The sequence below is a fragment of the Dipodomys merriami genome, unplaced genomic scaffold, assembly GCF_024711535.1.
Source record: "Dipodomys merriami isolate MVZ:Mamm:240054 unplaced genomic scaffold, mDipMer1.0.p SCAF_64, whole genome shotgun sequence".
Lineage (NCBI taxonomy): Eukaryota > Metazoa > Chordata > Mammalia > Rodentia > Heteromyidae > Dipodomys > Dipodomys merriami.
This window is the reverse complement of record NW_027206224.1, coordinates 3799291-3820000: the sequence shown is the minus strand read 5'-3', so window position 1 is coordinate 3820000 and position 20710 is coordinate 3799291. Positions and strand designations below refer to the sequence as shown.

The window sequence follows — 20710 nt, the reverse complement described above, 5'->3', positions numbered from 1 at the left end:
GCTCAAGGCTAGCGCTCTACCACTTGAACCACAGCGCCACTTCTGGCTTTTTTCTTTTTTTTTTTGCTTATGTGGTGCTGAGGAACTGAACCCAGGGCCTCAAGCATGCAAGGCAAGCGCTCTACCACTGAGCCACCTTCCCACCCCTAAGACAAAAGTTCTTACCATGGCTACTGTTCACTGTGCTCCAGACACAATGTGGTAGGAGAGATAGAGAACAAAAGTTAGGGAGACCCTATCTAAAAAACAAGCAGGAGCCGGGCGCTGGTGGCTCACACCTGTAATCCTAGCTACTCAGGAGGCTGAGATCTGAGGATCGCGGTTCAAAGCCAGCCCGGGCAGGAAAGACCGTGAGACTCCTATCTCCAATAAACCACCAGAAAACCGGAAGTGGCGCTGTAGCTCAAGTGGTAGAGCGCTCGCCTTGAGCTGGAGAGCTGAGGGACAGCGCCCAGGCCCAGAGTTCAAGCCCCACGACCGACAAAAAAAAAAAAAAAAAACAAGCAGGATTTTATAGGGTATGCCTGTAATTTCAGTACTTGGGAAGCAAAGGCAGAAGGTTTTCAGGTTGTTTCTAAAGGTGTCCTGACCAAAAGCTAATACTCCTAAATGACAAACAAACTGAAAGCAAAATGGCTAGCAGTCATGACTCAAGCAGTAGAGCACCTGCCTAACAAATGTGAGGCACTGAATTCAATCCAATATCATTAAGGAAAAAAAGCATCTCCCAAACCCTGGAAATTAAAACAGTTTGGCTTATTAGAGAAAATATCCCCCCTTTTACAAATATTGGTTTGTATTTCTCTTAAGGGTACTTGTAAACTTACTAGTTTTTCTGCAGTTGTGAAGCACAAATGTGGCAGCCTTGTGTAGTTCCTCATTCTGAGAATCAGTTAAGGCTTGTATCATGAGTGGAAGTCCATTGTTTTTCAAAAGGTCATACTGATTTTCCTCTGGAAGATAGGTAAGAAATTAAAATAGAAGGTAATTATTATATCATAAACTATATATATTAGGTCATAATTCTTCTTTGTGAAAATTATGCATTGTTCAAACACTTTAAAGGAAAAGAAAATATAATTTCAAAAGTATTTTCAACTTAGGAAATAATCTACTTATACAATACAATATACCTAAGGCATATAAGTGATCATTTCTGAATTGCAACCACAGAGTATCATATGCATACAGAGTAAAAAAAAACTGACTTTACTTGGTTTTTAAAAGATATAAGGCAGATCCAAATTACACAGAGAAGGAGCTGAAATGAGGGAGAGGAGAGAAAAGCAAGACAGTAAAGAGAGAAGAGTAGAAAAGTAAGAAGGGGGATAAAGAAGGATATTGAACACAGAGTGAGGAAAGTGGGGATGGTTAGAAAGGAGGAGCAGATTGAAGAAAGAGTGAAAGAAAGTAGTAGGGGAAAGAAAGGAAGAATGGAAGGGAGAAAGGAAGAAAGAGAGAGGAGGAACAGGGAAGGGGAGGGGCAGGAAGACTATTAGGTAGTTAGAATCTTTGGTTGGATTGCAGTAAGCAACATGAAGAACTGGACTGAAAAGTAAAGATAGGAAAAGAGGAGCACAGGGAGGTGGCTATTGTGTTAAGTTTGTTGAAAAGTTTGAGAGACAGAGGCTTAAATTAGAAGAGTAGCAGAAGCACTGGAAAGGAAGGAACAAGAAGGTGAAAGAGAGATAGAACCACAGGTTTTAGTGGCTGCATACAAATTGTAAAGGAGAACGAGGAGCTAAAATAATTAGTTAAGTCCTAGATGACCAGGATAAAATTACTATTTTAAGTCTTTCATATGGACTGATAGGGGAGGAAATTAAAATGCTTCCACTCCCATGCTTTAAAAAAACACATTAAATAAATCCAGTACTTACCACAATCCTCAGTGCAATGCCCAAGAGTAAGTATGATGCTAAATTTTTCTTCTAAATCAAGACTTTCATGAGACAGTAATGCCAGAAGTCTTGAAACTATGTGGTATTTGGATACTATTACCCTAAAAGTAGCTATTAGTACAAAACAGATAAGAAGAATAGTAAGTATAAATTTAAAACTTATAAATATACCTATGTTTTTGGAGCTTATTCAGGAAGAACAGCAAAGGTCTATATAATGTCTAATACATGTATCATGCAACATCTAATATATATGTGTTAATATAAATTCATAATAAAATATTAACTTATAATTGCCCTCATTAACCCTTCTAAAGCAACTTTTTGAAGTATGATTTCTTTTAGTAGTTCTGTTTTCTTGTTTTGTTTTTTGCTGGTCCTGGGGCTTGAACTCAAGGCCTGGGCGCTGTCCCTGTGCTGCTTTTGCTCAAGGCTAGCACTCACCACTTGAGCCACAGTGCCACTTCCAGCTTTTTCTGTTTATATGGTGCTGAAGAATGGAACCTAAGGCTTCATGCATGGAAGGCAAGCACTCTACTACTGAGCCACATTCCCAGCCCCTTTTAGTAGTTCTGTAATGCTACCTTCCTAAAAATTAAATCTAGTCTCACCTTCTACATCTCTACATTGGTCAGTAAAGACATTCTTAAATAACCAAATCCTGCCTCATATTATTATTATTATTATTATTATTATTATTATTTTGGTCTTTCGTGGGGCTTGAACTCTGGGCTTGGGCGCTGTCTCTGCGCTCTTCAGCTCAAGGAAAGTGCTCTACTGCTTGAGCCACAGCGCCACTTCCAGTTTTCTAGTGATTTATTGGAGATAAGAGTCTCACGGACTTTCCTGCCCGGGCTAGCTTTGAACCGTGATCCTCAGATCTCAGCCTCCTGAGTAACTAGGATTATAGGCGTGCGCCACCAGTGCCCAGCTTCATATTATTGTTTAACTGACCATAATTTGACACTAATGATGCAATAAAGCACAGGTGAAACTATCCTGAGATGTAACAAAACTCAAGAAGTCCACTAGTTTACGTTATAGCTCTCATGGGGCTTTTAATAGAGTAAATATAGTCTAAAATATTAGTGTCAACAATAATGTTGTAAATTTCTCAAGAAACTGGATCTTAATTATTTTTATATCTTTGGAGCTCAGCGTATAGCAAGCACTCAAAAATTGCCTTTTTAAATTTTTTCTTCCATAGAGCCAGGTGCTGGTGGCTCAGGCCTGTAATCCTAGCTACAAAGAAGGCTGAGATCTGAGGAGTGCAGTTTGAAGTCAGCCCTGGCAAGGAAAGTTGGTCAGATTCTTATCTCCAGTTAATCACCAGAAAACTGGAAGTAGAGCTATAGCTCAAAGTGGTAGAGCACTAACTTTGGGTAGAAAAACTCAAGAACAGTGCTCAGGCCCCAAGTTCAAGCACCACTACCAGAAAAAAAAAATTTGTTTTCTTCAATACTAGGGATTAGACTCCAGACCTTAATGCTTGCTAGGCAAGTACTTTACTACTTGAGCCATGCCTCCAGCAATAACTGCCTTTTTTTTTTTTTTTTTTTTGGTGCCAGGCTTCAATTCAGGATCTACTGTTCCTGAGCTGTTTTTGCTCAAGGCTAATGGTCTACCGTTTTGAGCCACAGCTCCACTTCTGGCTTTTTGGTGGTTAATTGGAGATAAGGGTCTCACAGACTTTCTTGTCCAGCTGGCTTCAAACAATAATCCTCAGATCTCAGCCTCCTGAGTAGCTAGGATTACAGATGTGCACCATTAATGCTCAAGCCAATAACTACTTTGTGAAAATCTATTTTCAGTTATTTGTGAATGATAACAGATTCCTTTTACAAGGATTTATGGGCTATCATTTTTCAGTACAAATGAGAGCCCATCATGTGTTTTGAATCTGGGGTAGACTTCACACTTATTTTTGTTGTTGTTGTTGTTGTTGTTTTTTGTTTGCTTATGTGGTGCTGGGGAATCGAACCCAGGGCCTCATGCATGCAAGGCAAGCACTCTACCACTGAGCCACCTTCCCAGCCCCGACACACTTATTTTTAAAAAGCATACTTTCTTTATTCAACTTTTATTTTATTTTATTTATTTATTTTTTGGGGTCTAGTTGTGGAGCCTGGACTCTGGGCCTGGGCGCTGTCCCTCAGCTCTTCAGCTCACAGCGCCACTTCTGGCTTTTTTCTTTTTGCTTATGTGGTGCTGGGGAATTGAACCCAGGGCCTTAGGCATGCAAGGCAAGCGCTCTACCACTGAGCCACCTTCCCAGCCCCATCAACTTTTAAAAAGTTTGTAAATTGGGTATTCCACATTCTATCTCAATAATGTCCTTTGATTTCTCATATAAAGCTTTTAGGTTAATGCTTTTTTTTTTTTTTTGCCAGTCATGGTGCCTGAACTCTGGGCCTGGGCGCTCTTCAGCTCAAGGCTAGTGCTCTACCACTTGAGCCACAGCACCACTTCCAGCTTTTTCTGCTTATGTGGTGCTGAGGAATCGAACCCAGGGCCTCATGCATGCAAGGCAAGCACTCTACCACTGAGCCACCTTCCCAGCCCTAATGCTGCTTTTTAAGTGAATTAAAAGTTTAGAGCCGGGCGCCGGGGGCTCACGTCTGTAATCCTAGCTACTCAGGAGGCTGAGATCTGAGGATCATGGTTCAAAGCCAGCCCGGGCAGAAAAGTGCTGGAGACTCTTATCTCCAATAAACCACTTGAAAACTAGAAGTGGCGCTGTGGCTCAAGCGGTAGAGCGCTCACCTTGAGCTGAAGAGCACAGGGACAGCACCCAAGCCTAGAGTTCAAGCCCCACAACCGACAAAAAAAAAAAAAAAAGTTTAGAATTACAGGATCTTAGTTTTTCTCATTTCTTTTACAATCCTGTAATATGTATATGTCCATTTTATTTATTTTCATTAGCATATATCAGCATGGGGGGATTTCATTTGGACATTTCCACTCATATGCAATATATTCCAGTCAATCCCACTACCTCTATTATTCTTCATTAGTCTCTTCATAAAATAATTCAATAGGTTTCATTGTTCTATTTTTAAACACGTAAGCCATCTACCTTGACCATATTCATCCAGGTCTGATTTTCATTCTAGTATTAGACTTGGTATTAGAAGACCTAGATATGAGTCCTTAGGGAAGTCTTAATGTCCATAAGAAAGTGAAGAACCAGAATAGATCATTTCTAAGATCTTTTTCTACTTGTACAAACTGGAAATCATGATCAAATTTAATCTACAATATCAAAACTTATCGTGCTAAATTCAACAAAATTCAATTGTAGAAATCTTACTAAGTATAAGCATTTAACTCACGATTATCAGCAATACATGCATCCATGGTTTTTGTCACCACCACTGCAAGCTTAGCATTGGAAACAGTCTTGTATGAGTCAGATTCCAGGTGCACAAGAACTTGAGACAATACCTCCAATCCACCCACAGACACAAAGTATTTCTGAACATATGCTTTAGGAATAAAGCAGAACTGTTAGTATCTCAAGACAGGTATATGGTTTCATTCAATTAATTTCTATCAAATATAACAATAACTTATTTTTCTGAAATATTTACTAAAATCCCAAAACTAAAGAATTGTTTTAAAAAATTAGGATACCCTAAAAGAAGAAAAAAATTGGGAGGATCATGGTTCAAGGCCAGTGTGGGCTCTTCTCCTCCTGCCTCTCCAAAAAAATTGAAATCCTAACACAACAGAAGAAGCTGAATATGGTGATGCATACCTGTAATCTTAACTATGCAGGAGGCATTATTGGTAGGAAAATCACAGTCTCAGGCCTCCCTGGGCAAAAATCCAAGACCCAAATTAAAAACACTAAAGCAAAAATGATAACATACTTGGCTCCAGTGGTAGAATGCCTACCTAGTGAGTAGGTCCTGAGTTCAAGCCTCAGTACTGGGACAAAAATCCCAATCTTTATCAGTGAATATACACAATCACAGGGGTATATTAATTAAGCGCTTCCCTTTTACATAATACAACTTACATGTATAGTACAAAACAGTCTTCTTGTGTTTGGAAATCTCTTTTATTTATTCATAACTGATGTATTTTCTAAGTAATATTACTAGTCTGTTTTATATTAAATGATTATTTCAGTAGAGCTATAACAAATATAGTCTCAGGAGGGAGGGTGGGGCATACTTGTAATTAAAAAGCAGAAGTAGGAGAATTTTGAGCATTTTCTTTTTATGGTTTTGTCTAAAAAATTTCAAATTATTTTTGCACATTGCAGGAGATATATACAAATATTATGTATATTTTGAGTTAAGAACTGTATTTTGTATTTATTATTTTTTACCATCACTGGTTAAAAAGACTTTTCTTTCACAGAATTGCCATCACCATTGTAAAAAAAATTAAAGATCCTAAACTGAGCATCAGTGAAAATAATTCTAGCTACTCAGGAAGCTGAGATCTAAGTATCACAGTTCAAAGCCAGCCTGGATAGGAAAGCCCATGAGACCCTTAACTTCAATTAAAGAGCTGGAAGTGGAACTGTGGCTCAAATGGTATAGTACCAGCCTGGAGCACAAAAGCTCAAGGAAGAGTGCCCAGACCTTGAATTCAAGCCCCAGAACCACCTCCTTCCCCCAACACACACACAAATAAAAAATCAATAACCCTAATTTTTTTCTAATGTTAATCCAATCTTGCATTCCTAGGATATATGCTACTTGGTCAGAAGTTATTATTCTGTTGTTTGATTTGTTAATATTTTGTTAAAGACTTTACATGGGTGTAATGCTGACTTTATAGAACGTGTTGTAAAGTGTTCCTTCTACTTCTATTTCCAAGATTAATTTACACAGGTTCATTTTTCTTCTGAAATATGTGGTAGAATTCACCAAAAAAATCATCAGAGACCGAAATTCCCCTTGATGTTAAGAATTTAAAATTTGAATTCTGTTTACTAATCAAGTTACCCATTTCTTTTGTGTGATCTTTAGTAGTTTGTATATTTCAGGGAATTTATTCAAAGTTGTCAAATTACATGGCCTACATCCCTTTTAGTATATGTCAATATCTATAGCAATGTCATCTTGTCATAGTGATATTTGTAATTTGAGCCTTCAATTACAAGGTATTTGGATTTTCTACATTTTTTTGTATTTATTAATTTGTAATTTAATTCAGTTGTTTCCCAAGTATATTTTTTATGGGTTTCTAGTTTTGTTATCTCATTACTTTGTTTTATGAGTGAATCTAGGAAGATTAAAAATGAAGCCAGACTAGTGGCTTACACCTGTATTTCTAGCTACTCAGGAGGTTGAGATCTGAGAATACTAGTTCAAAGCCAGCCCAGGCAGGAATATTTATGAGACTCTTATCTCCAATTAACCACCAGAAAACCAGAAGTGGGTCTGTGTCTCAAAGTGCTAAAGCACTAGTCATGAGCAAAAGGAGCTCAGAGACAGTGCCCAGGTCTGGAGTTCAAGCCCTACAACTGAAGAAAAAAATACAAAAGATGCTGCAGATTGGACATAGTGATGTACTCCTATAACCTCAGCACTTTGTAAGCATGAGAATAGAGGGGTTTTTTTTCGGGAGGGGTGGGGTTGTTGGTCATGGGGGTCTCAGCTCTTCAGCTCAAGGCTAGCGCTCTACCACTTGTGCCATAGCACCACTTCCAGCTTTTTCTGCTTATGTGGTGCTAAGGAATGGAACCCAGGGCCTCAGGCATGCAAGGCAAGCACTCTACCACTGAGCCACCTTCCCAGCCTGAGAATAGTTTGAGGCCAACCTGGGCTACATAGAAACTTTGAGACTAGTTTGGTATATACAGAGTCTTGTCTCAAAACGAAACATTCTGCTGCTACTATCTTCCCAATATTCTCTAAACAATATTGACTTCTAAATTTTTCTTATTGTCAAGAACCTAAAGGTACCCAAAATGACCCAAATTACTAGAATAAAACTTATTAGTCAATGAAATAATTCAACCATTTTTGTTATGCTTTGAAATGTTTCTTCACATGGCTTAGAGAACACACTACATACTTACTATTATTTGCTAGTGTAAGTCCAATAAATGAGCAGAGAGGGCGAATTATCTCAGGTTTCATGCAAGATATTAGCCAATCATTAGCATATAGAAAAAGTGAACAGCAAAATGTTTGATTCTCATCTGAAATGAGGCAGTCAATCATGTTTTAATTTAATATTTAGAAAGTAACAATTGTCATTTATCTTTATATTTATTTTTAATTAAATTTTATTTTATTGTAAGGGTGATGTCAGAAGGGTTACAGTTACATAAGTAAGGTAATAAGTACATTTCTTGTTGAACATTGTTACCCCCTCCCTTATTTTCTTCCACTTTCCCTCCACCCCATATCTTTATATTTAAATAATTAAATAATTACCATTTTGAGGATTGTTGACACAGGCACACAGAGCACTACACACTGAAGACCACAACTGATAATTCTGGAAAACCTTATTATCTAACAAATTCAACTCATGTTTTGAAAGAACTGTCCTATTAGGTTTAAAAGGAAGCAAATTAAGATAAATATATTAAGGTCATAAGCAATGCCCAATTAACAACAAGAAATTTATATTTGCTTACCTGAACAATTCTGACAGAATGGTAATACAACCTGTTTCTCTCACAAGTGTTTGTCCACACCCTTAAAAAAAAGCCATATGTTACATGAATATAATTTCTATTAGAAATGATTTTAAAGAAATGTAAAACATTTATGTTCTATTTCAATAAATATCTAGCTTTTAAGCTGCTTTAATGTAGTAAAGGCTACAACACAAAATTATAGTAAATAAAAATCTATAATCAAGATTATTATGGAAAAATAACTTCTTTTGCTTAAAAGATTGACAATATTCAAATTTCATCTAAAAAATTACAAAACACTTTTGGTTTATCTTAGGGGAGGTTTTGATTTTCGTGTGTGTGCTACGCTTGAACTCTAGAGCTTTGAGCTTGCACTTAGTTTTTTTCTGTTTAAAACTGGCACTCTACCACTTGAGCCACAACTCCACTTCCATCTTTTGCTGGTTAATTGGAAGTAAGATTCTCTTGGCTATGTCTGCCTGGCTAGCTTTGGACCTTGATTCTCAGATCTTAGCCTCCTACGTAGCTAGGCTTACAGGAGCGAGCCACTGGGACCTGGCTAAAACTTACATTTAAATCATGGTTCTCTGGTATAATATGAAAAAGTGTTTCATATTGTAGCACAATAAATTAATTTAACCTTTTAATTTTTTTTATTTTGTTGGGCATAGGGCCTCAACTCTGGGCCTGGGTGCTGTCCCTCAGCTCTTCAGCTCAAGGTTAGGGCTCTACCACTTGAGACAGCTCTACTTCTGGCTTTTTCTGCTTATGTGGTGCTGAGAAATCAAACCCAGGGCCTCATGCATGCAAGGCAAGTACTCTACCACTGAGCCATCTTCCTAGCCTTCAACCTTTTTAATTTTTCCAAAAGAGGAAGAAGTAAATCTAGAAGCATTTTAAGTACCTAACAATTAGAATTAAATTCAAAAATAATCTTGACCTCAGCAGTAGATACATGTGACTATTCTATACTATACTTCTACCTTTTTTTTATCTTTTTCTTTTTTTGACAGTCCTGGGGCTTGAACTTAGAACTCTGGGCATGGGCAGTGTCCCTGAGCTGCTTATGCTCAAGGCTAGCACTCTACCAATTAAGCCACAGCACCACTTCCAGCCTTTTCTGTTTATGTGGTACTAAAGAATAGAACCTAGGGCTTCATGCATGCTAGGGAAGCACTCTACCACTAAGCCACATTCCCAGCCCTATTTCCAACTTTTCTGTGAATGTAAAACTTATCCCCAAATAAAAACCAGTACTGCCTAATACACAGTAAACTCTTTAAGTAGGCAATTAAGTAAAAAGTCAACCAAATGAATTCATTTCAATGCTCCTTTAGTAGTACAACTTACTTTACTCTTTTTAAAATTATGTATTAATATATAAAATGATTAAACATATACTTTCCTTAAAGTTAGTATTTATTAAAAGTCAATCAGGTTAAAAAAAGATACTAGCCAGGTGCCGGCAGCTCATGCCTGCAATCCTAGCTACTCAGGAGGCTGAGATATGAAGATTGCGATTCAAAACCAGCCCAGGCAGGAAAGTCTGTGAAACTCATCACTAATAAACTACTCAGAAAAAGACAGAAGTAGTACTGTGGCTCAAGTGGTAAAGCACTGGCCTTGAGCCAGTGGCTAGAAGCTCAGGGATAGCACCCAGGCTCTGAATTTAAGCCCCAGGACCAGCAAAAAGAAAAAAAAAGATACTAATATAAGGACTAGAATGATAAATAACTACCCAATTTATTATTTTAAATGTTTTAAACATTCATGAGAGAATTTACTTACTATTATTTGAAACCAGGACCAAAATAACATAGACAGACATTCTTTTTAAATTTGTGTTTGAATCATCATTAGATAAGAACAAGATTAAGTCTTCAAATAAATCTGAAGTACACAAAGTTTGCTGGCTGTAAACTGAAATATAAAATTTAATTTCAATGCAATAGTATATAACAATTATAAAATATGTGAACAAAATATAAATTATTGCAATATTATTCAATATTATTACAATATATTACATTATTATTACAATATTATCAAACAGTTCTCACTTGACACTTATTAGAAATTCTGACAAAATTTCTGATAAATTGATATGTGCTTAAGTAGCAGACCAATGCAGCAGTAGACCAAGCCACAGTCTCTAATTAAAAGTGTTACACTAGAATTTATAATAAAAACCTAAGTAAATAAAAACTTAGACAAGGAAATTTAAGAATAAAACAAAATAAGAAAAACAATTTAAGAAAATTCAGAAATATGCTTTGAAAAACAAATGGACAAAATGTATAATATTTCTTCTGAGACTTTTCTAGGGACTAAAGTCTTTTCAAAATTCAACAATGAGCCTGGGCACTGGTGGCTCATGCCTGTAATCCTAGTAATCAGAGGCTGAGATCTGAGGATCAAATTTTAAAGTTAGCTTGGGGAAGGAAACTCCATGAGACTCCAATTAACTGCCAAAAAAGCTGGAAATGGAGCTATGGCTCAAGTGGTAGTGTGTTAGCCTTGAGCACAAAAACTCAAGGACAGCGTCCAACAATCCTTCCAATCTCAACCTTCCCAACCATCCCAGCCTGGATAACAGGCACACAACCACTGCACTCATCTACTGATTGAGACTTTTTGCCCAGGCTGTCTTTGAAGCATGACACTTCCTGATCTCTGCCCCCAAGCAGCTAGGATTATAGGTGTGAGTCCTCTCTCCCTTTCTCCCCTCCTTTACCTCTTTGGTGTGTGTTGGTCCTGGGTTTGGATTCAGGACTTGGCCTGAACTTTTTGCTCAGGGCTAGCGCTCTACCACTTGAACCACAGCTCTACTTCTGGCATTTTTTTTGGTGGTTAATTAGAATAACTGTCTCACAGACTTTCCCACTGGGATTAGCTTCAAGCCACATCCACAGATCTAGGATTACAATTGGAAGCCACCAGCTCTCAGCTCCCTGATTTCTTTTTAGATGCTCATAAAATAAGCAGAATTTTAAAAAACTATTTGGAATCTTGGGGTGTAGCTCAGTGATAAGAACAAGTGCTTAGCATTCCTAAGGCCCTGGGTTCAATCCTTAGCATCGTAAAATAAAATTGGACATAGTAATACAATCAGCATTTTGCCAAGTGCCTAGAACCAGCTAGAAAACTATCTCAAAGGCAAGGACTAAAAAAATCCATCCCTGTATCCTCAATGTCTAGCACAGAACTTGGGGCTGGTTCTTAATAGCTGATAAGAAATTATTAATGAGGTTGGGAATGTGGCTTAGTAGTAGAGTGCTTGCCTAGCATGCATGAAGCCCGATGTACAATTCCTCAGTACCACATAAAAACAGAAAATGCTGGAAGTGGTGCTATGGCTCAAGTGGTAGAGTGCTAGCCTTGAGCAAAAGCAGCTCAGGGACAGTACACAGGGCCTGAGTTCAAGCCCCAGGACTCGCAAAAAAAAATTATTATTATTATTTTTTTTTTGGGTCCGTTCGTGGGGCCTGAACTCTGGGCCTGGGCGCTGTCCCTCAGCTCTTCAGCTCAAGGCTAGCGCTCTACCACTTGAGCCACGCCACTTCCGGCTTTTTTCTTTTTGCTTATGTGGTGCTGAGGAATCAAACCCAGGGCCTCAGGCATGCAAGACAAGCGCTCTACCACTGAGCCATCTTCCCAGCCCCTCGCAAAAAAAAATTATTAATGAAAATATAAAAATATAAGGCTGGTTTGACAAATTAAATGGTTGATATTCAATCTTATTATTTAAGGTGTGTATAGATATAGATATAGATAGATGGCAGGAAAATATTCTTGTCAACATGAATTTCTGTGCCCAAAGCATTTAATGTGGTTGTTTGTGGATTATCTTCATCTTTTAAGTACCCACATAAAACTATTCAAACATGGAAATAATTTAATTCTAAAACAATAACAGTATTTATATTAACTTAATTATTAACTATTAATACTAGTTATTACTATTGTTTTGGGTGTACTGGGATTTGAACTCAAGGATTGTCAGGTGATATTCTACCATTATAGTCAGGCCCCCAGCCCTTTTTGCCCTGACAATTTTTTGAAATAGGGTACTTTTTTTGCCCAGGCCAGCCCAGACCATGATCCTCCTATTGTTGATACCTGCTGTACCTGGGATAACAGGTACACACTGCCATATACAGGTTTTTCTGTTGAGAGGGGTCTTATAAACATTTTGCTCAGGCTGATCTCAAACTTTGATCTTCCTGCGTCTTTACTATGACATTATAAAACAATTTTCAAGTACAGAATAACACAATACTGAAGAATAAAAAAGACTTATTATTTTACCATTTTCTTCTGCAAGAGCACCTAATGTAAATAATGCTGCTTCTTTAACCATACTATGTTCACTTGACTTTGCAAGGTTTTTTACAAATATCAGACCACCAATTTCCCGAAAATAAACACCTGCATCACCTGTAGGATGTATAGACAAAACAAGGCATATTTGATTATTATTTTGCTATGGATTTAAAAACTCAGAGAATTAATATAGCACATAAAGTGAGAAGAACAATGCATATTTGATATATCACAGTACTAAAGAACTAGAATTATAAATAAAAGTTCATTATCATGTCTTACTGTTTTGTTGACAAATTGAATGAATAGTAACTAAAGCTTCCTTCTGTGAAATAGAATTGTCCATTTGATATTTCAGACACTCCAATAATAAGTCCAGGTCAGTTTTCATTTCTGGAGAAAAAACATACAATAAACAAGATTTTTTCAATAATAAATGTTTATTTATTTTTCCAATGTTAATTTATAGTTACACATCTTTGGAATTGTTATTAATATAACTATTATTATTGTTCTCAAATAGACTTAAAAAAATTTGGTGCGCTGGGGCTAGAACTCAGGGTCTGGGCCTGTCCTTGAGCTGTTTCACTCAAGTCTAGCACTCATCACTTCAGCAACAGCTCCACTTCTTGCTTTTTGGTAGAGATAAAAAGTCTTATAGGCTTTCCTGCCTGGGCTGGCTTTGAAACACATTCCTTAGATATAGTCCTGAGAAGCTAGGATTACAAGTGTGAGTCACCGGCACCTGGTATAATGATTGATTTTTAAAATAGTAAAACATATTACTTTCATGATCTGACGAACAACAAAGACATATCTTAAAAAAAGATGTTCTTTAAATAAAACTTAAATTTCTTATAGTACTTTGTTTTTTCTTTTCCATGAAAAGAAGAAAATACAAATATTTATTTTGTATATGTGTTGGTACTGGGTTTGAACTCAGGACCTGAGCATTGCCTCTTAGTTTTTTCACTCAAGGTTGGTGCTCTACCATTTGAGCTATGGCACCATTTCTGGCTTTTTGATGGTTAACTAGAGAGTCTCACAGATATTCCAGTCTGGGCTGGCTTTGAACCTCCATTCTTGGACCTCAACCTTCTTGAGCAGCTAGGATTACAGGTATGAGCCACTGGCACCCAAGTTACAAATATTCTTCTTAAGTGAACATACAATGGCTTAAGTACATACCATTTAAAGGAAATAAAAATGAATGTGTGAGGTGCTACTACAACAGTAATTAGGGACAATTTCATAATACTTGTGTGTAAAGAAGGGTCTAAAATCAGTAACTTCAGCTTCTTCCTTAAGAAACTAGAAAAAATAAAAAAAGCAAATTAAGCCCAAAGTAAGGAAAAAAGGAAAGTTATCAAGAAATTGTAAAGAAAGCTGAAATCAGTAAAATAGAAAAACAGTGGAGTGCAAGGTGCTGGTGGCTCACACTTGTAATCCTAGCTACTCAAGAGGCTGAGATCTGATGATAGTAGTTCAATGCCAGACCAGATAGGAAAGTCCATGAGATTCTTACCTCCAATTAACCACAAAAAAACTTAGTGTCACTGTGACTCAAAGTGGTAGAGTGCCAGCCTTGAGCAAAAAAGCTCAGGGAGCTGGGTGCCCATGGCTCACGCCTGTAATCCTAGCTACTCAGGCTACTCAGGAGGCTGAGATCTGAGGACCGCAGTTCAAAGCCAGCCCTGGCAAGAAAGTCCGTGAAACTCTTATCTCCAATAAACCACCAGAAAACCGGAAGTGGTGTTGTAGCTCAGGTGGTAGAGCGCTAGCCTTGAGCTGAAGAGCTAAGGGACAGCGCCCAAGCCCAAAGTTCAAGCCGCACGACAAGGACAGTACCTAGGTCATGAATTCAAGCCTCACAACCAATCAAAAAAAGAAAAGAAAGAAAAACAATGGATCAACTTATTTGAAAAGATATTTGATAGTTCTGTAACCAAACTGATTATATAAAAAAGAATATGCAAACTATCAGTATTAGAAATTAGAGAGAAGGAATCACCACAGATCCTACGGATACTTTAAAGGTAGTGTTTATGCATGTGATACCTATAGATCAATGATTTATGTGACATAAAGAAATTGTTGGAAAGATACACATCACCAAATTCCCTCCAAAAGAAATGATAACTGACTGGTAATATAGCTAGGAAAGAAGCTTAAGTCATCGTTTAAAACCTTTCCTTTCCATTAAAGCTAGGCACCAGTGGCTTATACTGGTAATCCTAGTTACTCAGAAGCCTGAGATCTGAAGATACCAGTTTAAAGCCAGCCCATGCAGAAAAATCCAAGAGACATTTGTGTGTGTGTGTGTGTGTGTGTGTGTGTGTGTGTCTGCGTGTATGTATGTGCCTGCATGTGCTGGTACTGAGGCTTGAAATCAGGCCTGGGCCACTCTCCCTGAGCTTTTGTGCTCAAGGCTAGTGCTGTATCACTTGAGCGACAGCTTCTCTTTCAGCAATTTGGTGGTTGATAGGAGATAAGAGTCTCATGCACTTTTCTGCTCCAGTTGGCTTCAAACTGCAGTCCTCAGATCATAGTCTCCTAAGTAGCTAGGAATACAGGCATGAGCTACCCGCACCTAGCTCAATTGTTGGTGTGGTTTTTTTGGTGGTGGTTGGTTTTTGTTTTGTTTTGTTTTTGAGACAGGATCTTGCTGTAGCCTAAGCTGGCCTCAAGCTCAAGATTCTAGTGGGTCACAAACTGGAGCACCTGGAATTATAGATGTACATCATTGTACACACCTCCCAGCTTCCCAATTCATTCTATGAAGTTAGCATTATCCCTTTACAACAAAACCATTAGGAATAAAACTACAAACCAATTTCCCTTGTGAACATACACACAAAATGTCTAAACAATTTTAGTAAAACGCATACAATAATATTTATTTTCCTTCTTGGCAGCACTGGGCTGCCACATTTGCTAGGCAGGCACTCTACCACTTTCCATGCCCCAGCCCTTTATTGTTTTAGCCATTTTTTAGACAAGATCTCACTTTTTTTTTTGTAAGGGAGTTGTTTTGGCCCAGAGGCTGGAAGACTATGATTCTCCTACCTATGACCTCCCGTGTCACTAGTATCATAGGGCTTGTATTGAGATGGAGCCTCATTAATTTTTGTTCAGGCTGAACTCAGACCATGATCCTGTTCAACTCTTCCCCAAATAATGAGATTACAACACAAACCACTGAACATAGTCTTTTTTTTTTTTCTTTTTGGTCAGTTGTAGGTCTTGAACTTTGAGCCTGGGTGCTGTCCCTGAGCTCTTCAGCTCAAGGATAGCACTCTACCACTTGAGTCACAGTGCCACTTCCAGTTTTCTGGGGGTTTACTGGAGATAATACTCTCACGGACTTTCCTGCCTGGGCTGGCTTTGAACTGCAATCCTCAGATCTCAACCTCCTCAGTAACTAGGATTACAGGCATGAGCCACTGGCACACAGCTGAGCATAGTCTTTCATATTCTTTTGTATCCAGTATCTTATGGCATTCTTAGTATCAGCATGTCTTTTCTCATGTCAGTTTTCTAAAGCCAGGTGACAGGTACAGAACAAGTGTTCAATATTCACATAAACTACTGAATGGTTCATTCATCCCTTGGATTTTAAATATTTTAAATTAAAAATTTTAAATGTTTCTCAAATATATCATAAACTCATTTTGTATATATGATCCATGAATTTCTCACCTTGCATTTTCTTTGTGTCCTCATTTTCCATTTTTGTTGGTATTTTTCTTTATATTTCATCTATAAAATAAAGAATTGTGAAAATTATTTTCACAATTCAAATTAATTTTTAAGAATGTCAAAATGCAAAGGCAAAGGAGGAAAAAAAATAGCTTTCCAGAAGGCAGAAGACCAGGGATTAAATCTGTAACTTATTAGTGTGACACTAGATAGGTTGCTTCAATTCTCTGAGGTTGCATTTCCTCATATGTGAAATATTACTGATGTTCCCACTTCATGTTGTTCCAAGAATTAAATATGAAAACACATACACCTAGAATTCTAAGGAACTATAGACATCTAACTTATTTATTTATTTATTCATTTTTGTACCAGTCTTGGAGCTTGAACTCAGTGCCTGGGCACTGTCCCTGGTCTTCACTGCTCAAGGCTGGCACTCTGCCACTTGAGCCACAGCTCCACTTCCATCTTTTCTAGTAGTTAATTGAATAGTTTCCAGGGCTTTCCTGCCAGGGATGGTTTCAAATTGTGATTCTCAGATCTCAGCTTCTTGAGTTGCTAGGATTACAGGTATGCACCACTCACTCAGCTTCAACCAAAATTTTAGATCTGTGGTATTTTCTCTCCTGAGAATCTTCATTTCAGTCTCAAATTAGGCACTTCTCCAAGTGTTAGAGGTTTAAAACCAGACATAGGCTTAAGTTCTCTATAGCCCAATTTCTCTCCATAAGCTAAAGTTCAATGCTAATTTTTTTTTTAAAAAAAGTCTATTCCTGGGCACTGGTGGAACTGCCACTGTTAATTAGCTGACAGGGGACTCCAGTTTAGAATCATACATGGCAGAAAAATGTTCTCTAAAAAGAGAGGCAAGGAGAAAAGTACTAAACATAAAAATATAAATACTAAACAAAATTATAGACAATGTGTCCAGGGTACTGGGAATCGGTTCAGTGACAGACATCCCTAATATCTGCAAGAAAGGCAGGCAAATTCTGCCCTGCTGCCTCAGTTCCCCATACCACCACCAAAGCCAGGCTCACCCAAAGAGCTGAAAGGACTCCTTTGGCCAAGCATGGATGGTCCTGCAGACTCTGCTAAGGCCGCAGTTCTCAAGTGGGAGCTGGTTAGAGGTGTGAGTCAGGGTGACTCCTCGGCATACTTCACCAGACCTTGGGCTCGACCTTGAACACGTAGTCCTGCCCTCCTTCTGAGAAACAAACCATCTCTGGATCTTGCCCGTACCTCCTCGCCCCCAAAGTGTCTCTCTCTCTCTCTCTCTCTCTCTCTCTCTCTCTCTCTCTCTCTCACACACACACACACACACACACACACACACAATCATGTGGGAAGCAGCTGGGCATGAAGAGCTCCCTACCCTCTACCCCCTACCCCCCTTTCCCACTCCAGAAGTTATGGCGGCCGCGGCTGGGCCTGGTGACCGCTAGGTAGGCCCAGTCCCCTCAGCTCAACCCATCCCCTCCTCGGTTGGTAGAGTTCGGTAGGTGCCGCAGCCTTGAGGCACCCTAGCCGCTAAGAGGATAAACAGGCCAAGGGAAGCAGTCAGCCGAGCTCCCAGGTGGGCTGAGGCGAGGCTGCGGGCATGGCCTTTACCCTTGAGCTGAGGAGGACCAGGCGTTACCAGCCTGCTCTCCCTCGAAGCCGGACTGGGCTTCCCAGCTCTGCAAGCAGACTCACTTCCGCGGGCGGGACTTCCGGCCCAAACGCCCTTCCCTCTGGTGATTAGTCAGTATCTGTTTGTGATGGCGCTTGGGGGGTTGAGGACGAGTAACCAGGCGTGCAGGTGCGAGGAGTTTGGTTGGAAGAAAGCCCCAACTGGAAGGGGATATACCCGCCTCTTACTGACTTGGTGTTTAAAGCTTCTTGGCTCCAGAGTTAGCAAGCCCCGTGGCTGTGATGACTGCGCATGCGCAGCCCATCGGGCAGGCCTCCTCTTTCCACTTCCTAGTATCCAGGAATTCTTTCTTTGCCTTGGGCATTCCGTTTTGCCCTGCGGAGTGACCTCAGCTCAAACTAGGCACACTTCCCTATCTAGACCACAGATCTAGTACTTCAGGGTCTCAAATGAGGTCGATGCCACATCTTACCTAAAGGGTCCTGTCCTACTTCCTTTCTAACAAAATCCACTCCACCACAGTGTTGAGAGGTAGTGCCTGCAGTGGGAAAGGTCAGCTGATATGAACAGCTAACCAAGGCCTTGACCATTGGGGTTTTAGGAAACCAGATCCCTGAGAAGCACCAACGTTGGCAAAGTCATTCAGGTGGCTCTAGCCTCAAGAAAGTGACTCTAGTCAGTTTAGGGACCTTGAAGTACTAAGTCATTTTAACACCTCCTCAGCCATATAAAAAGTCAGAAACTAGGCTCTGCCTCCCTTCTTCTGGATTCCAAGTCAAGATTCTCACACTCTAACATGCTAGTTGTCACTGTTAGTTAAAAGTGATTATTAACACTATTATTTTGGTTTTCTGCGACAGGGTCTATCATGTATTTCAGGCTGGCCTGGAATTCAAAACCCTCCTGCCTCAGAATCCTAAGTGCTAGGATAACAAGCATCTCCTATTACACAAGGTTCAAAATAACTTTATTTATATTTGGTGCCAGTCCTGGGGCTTGAACTCAGGGCCTGGGCACTGTCCCTGAACTTCTTTTGCTCAAGGCTAGCACTCTATCACTTGAACCACAGTGCCACTTCAGACCTTTTCTGTTTATGTGGTACTGAGGAATCAAACCCAGGGCTTCATGCATGCTAGGCAAGCACTCTTACCAGTAAGAAATGAAATTTAGCCATGTACTTGTGGCTAACACCTGTGATCCTCGCTACTCAGGAGGCTGAGATCTGAGGATCATGGTTCAAAGCCAGCCCGGGCAGGAAAGCCCATGAAACTCTTATCTCCAATAAACCACCAAAAAACCTGAAGTGGTGCTGTGGCTTAAGTGGTAGAGTGCTAGTCTTGAGCTGAATTGTTAAGGGACAGCGCCTAGGCCCAGAGTTCAAGCCCCACCACCACCAACAAAAAAGAGATGTAGAGCTGGGCAGTGGTGGCTCACATCTGTAATCCTAGCTACTCAGGAGGTTGAGATCTGAGGATCACCATTCAAAGCTACTCAGGAGGTTGAGATCTGAGGATCACCATTCAAAGTCCTGGCAGGAAAATTCAGGTAATTCTTATCAACCAGAAATAGTGCTGAGGCTCAAAGTGGTAGGGCACTAGCCTTAAGCAAAAGAGCTCAGGGATAGTGTCCAGGCCCCGAGTTCAAGCGCCACGACCAACAACAACAGAAAAAAAAAAAAAAAGGAAGAAAGAAAAAAAAAGAAAGGATTATATGTAAACAGGAACTCTTGACTGTCATTTCAGCTACTTGGCAGAGATAGGGAAGATCACAGTTTGACACTACCTTGTGCAAAAAGTTAGCATACCAATCAATCAACATCAATCAAAAAGTTAACATATCAATCAATCAAACTGAGCATGGTGGTACAGAGTTGTGGCCCCAGCAACATGGAATAGGTAGTATAATTATAGTCCGAGGCCAGCCAGAACAAACAGCAATACCCTACCTAAAAAGAACCTAAAAGCAAATAGGGCTGAAAGCATGGGTCCAGTAGTAGAGTGTCTGCTTGACAAATGACTGTTCAAAGTCAGTACCATAAAAAAAAGTAATATGGACAAGATGACCCTATAAAACTTTTAATAACATAAAAGTATAGGCATCAAAACCTGTATTATTACTTTGATTACAATGACACTATATACAAGGTGATAGTTTTGTTTTCTAATAAAACTAACTACATCCTGGGCAGGGGATGTGGCTTAGTGGTAGAGTACTTGCCTAGCATGCATGAAGCCCTGGGTTCAATTCTTCAGTACCAAACAAATAGAAAAAGCAAGAAGTAGCCGGGCTCCAGTGGCTCATGCCTATAATCCTAGCTACTCAGGAGGCTGAGATCTGAGGACCTGGGTTCAAAGCCAGCCTGGGCAGGAAAGTCCGTGAGATTCTTATCTTCAATAAACCACTCAAAAACCAGAAGTGGTGTTGTGGCTCAAGCGGTATAGAGTGCTCTCCTTGAGCTGAAGAGCTCAGGAACAGCGCCCAAGCCCAGAGTTCAAGCCCCACGACTGACCACCCCCCCCCCCAAAAAAAGCCAGAAGTGGCTCT

At 39.4% G+C, this 20710-nt stretch overlaps 2 protein-coding genes across 4 annotated transcripts in view; one reads left to right on the top strand and one right to left on the bottom strand.

Moving 5' to 3' along the window:
- Window positions 1-18326, bottom strand: part of LOC138815444 (telomere repeats-binding bouquet formation protein 1-like) — a 38899-nt gene extending 20573 nt beyond the window's left edge. For 2 of the 3 annotated variants that reach the window (XM_070004867.1, XM_070004869.1), the window contains exons 1-12: window positions 18145-18201; window positions 17574-17740; window positions 16534-16593; window positions 13117-13227; window positions 12820-12948; window positions 10300-10431; window positions 8509-8569; window positions 8303-8418; window positions 7942-8064; window positions 5234-5386; window positions 1881-2012; window positions 828-953 (exon numbers count right to left, since the gene is read on the bottom strand). In XM_070004867.1, coding sequence (XP_069860968.1) covers window positions 828-953; window positions 1881-2012; window positions 5234-5386; window positions 7942-8064; window positions 8303-8418; window positions 8509-8569; window positions 10300-10431; window positions 12820-12948; window positions 13117-13227; window positions 16534-16564 — 1114 coding nt within the window. In that variant the 5' untranslated portion in view covers window positions 16565-16593; window positions 17574-17740; window positions 18145-18201. Of the gene's footprint in view, window positions 1-827; window positions 954-1880; window positions 2013-5233; window positions 5387-7941; window positions 8065-8302; window positions 8419-8508; window positions 8570-10299; window positions 10432-12819; window positions 12949-13116; window positions 13228-16533; window positions 16594-17573; window positions 17741-18144; window positions 18202-18228 lie in introns of those variants that run through there. The other variant, XM_070004868.1, reaches the window with a different exon arrangement.
- LOC138815445 (carbonic anhydrase 7) overlaps window positions 1-20710 on the top strand; it is an 84965-nt gene that overhangs the window by 21186 nt on the left and 43069 nt on the right. The window lies entirely within an intron of this gene.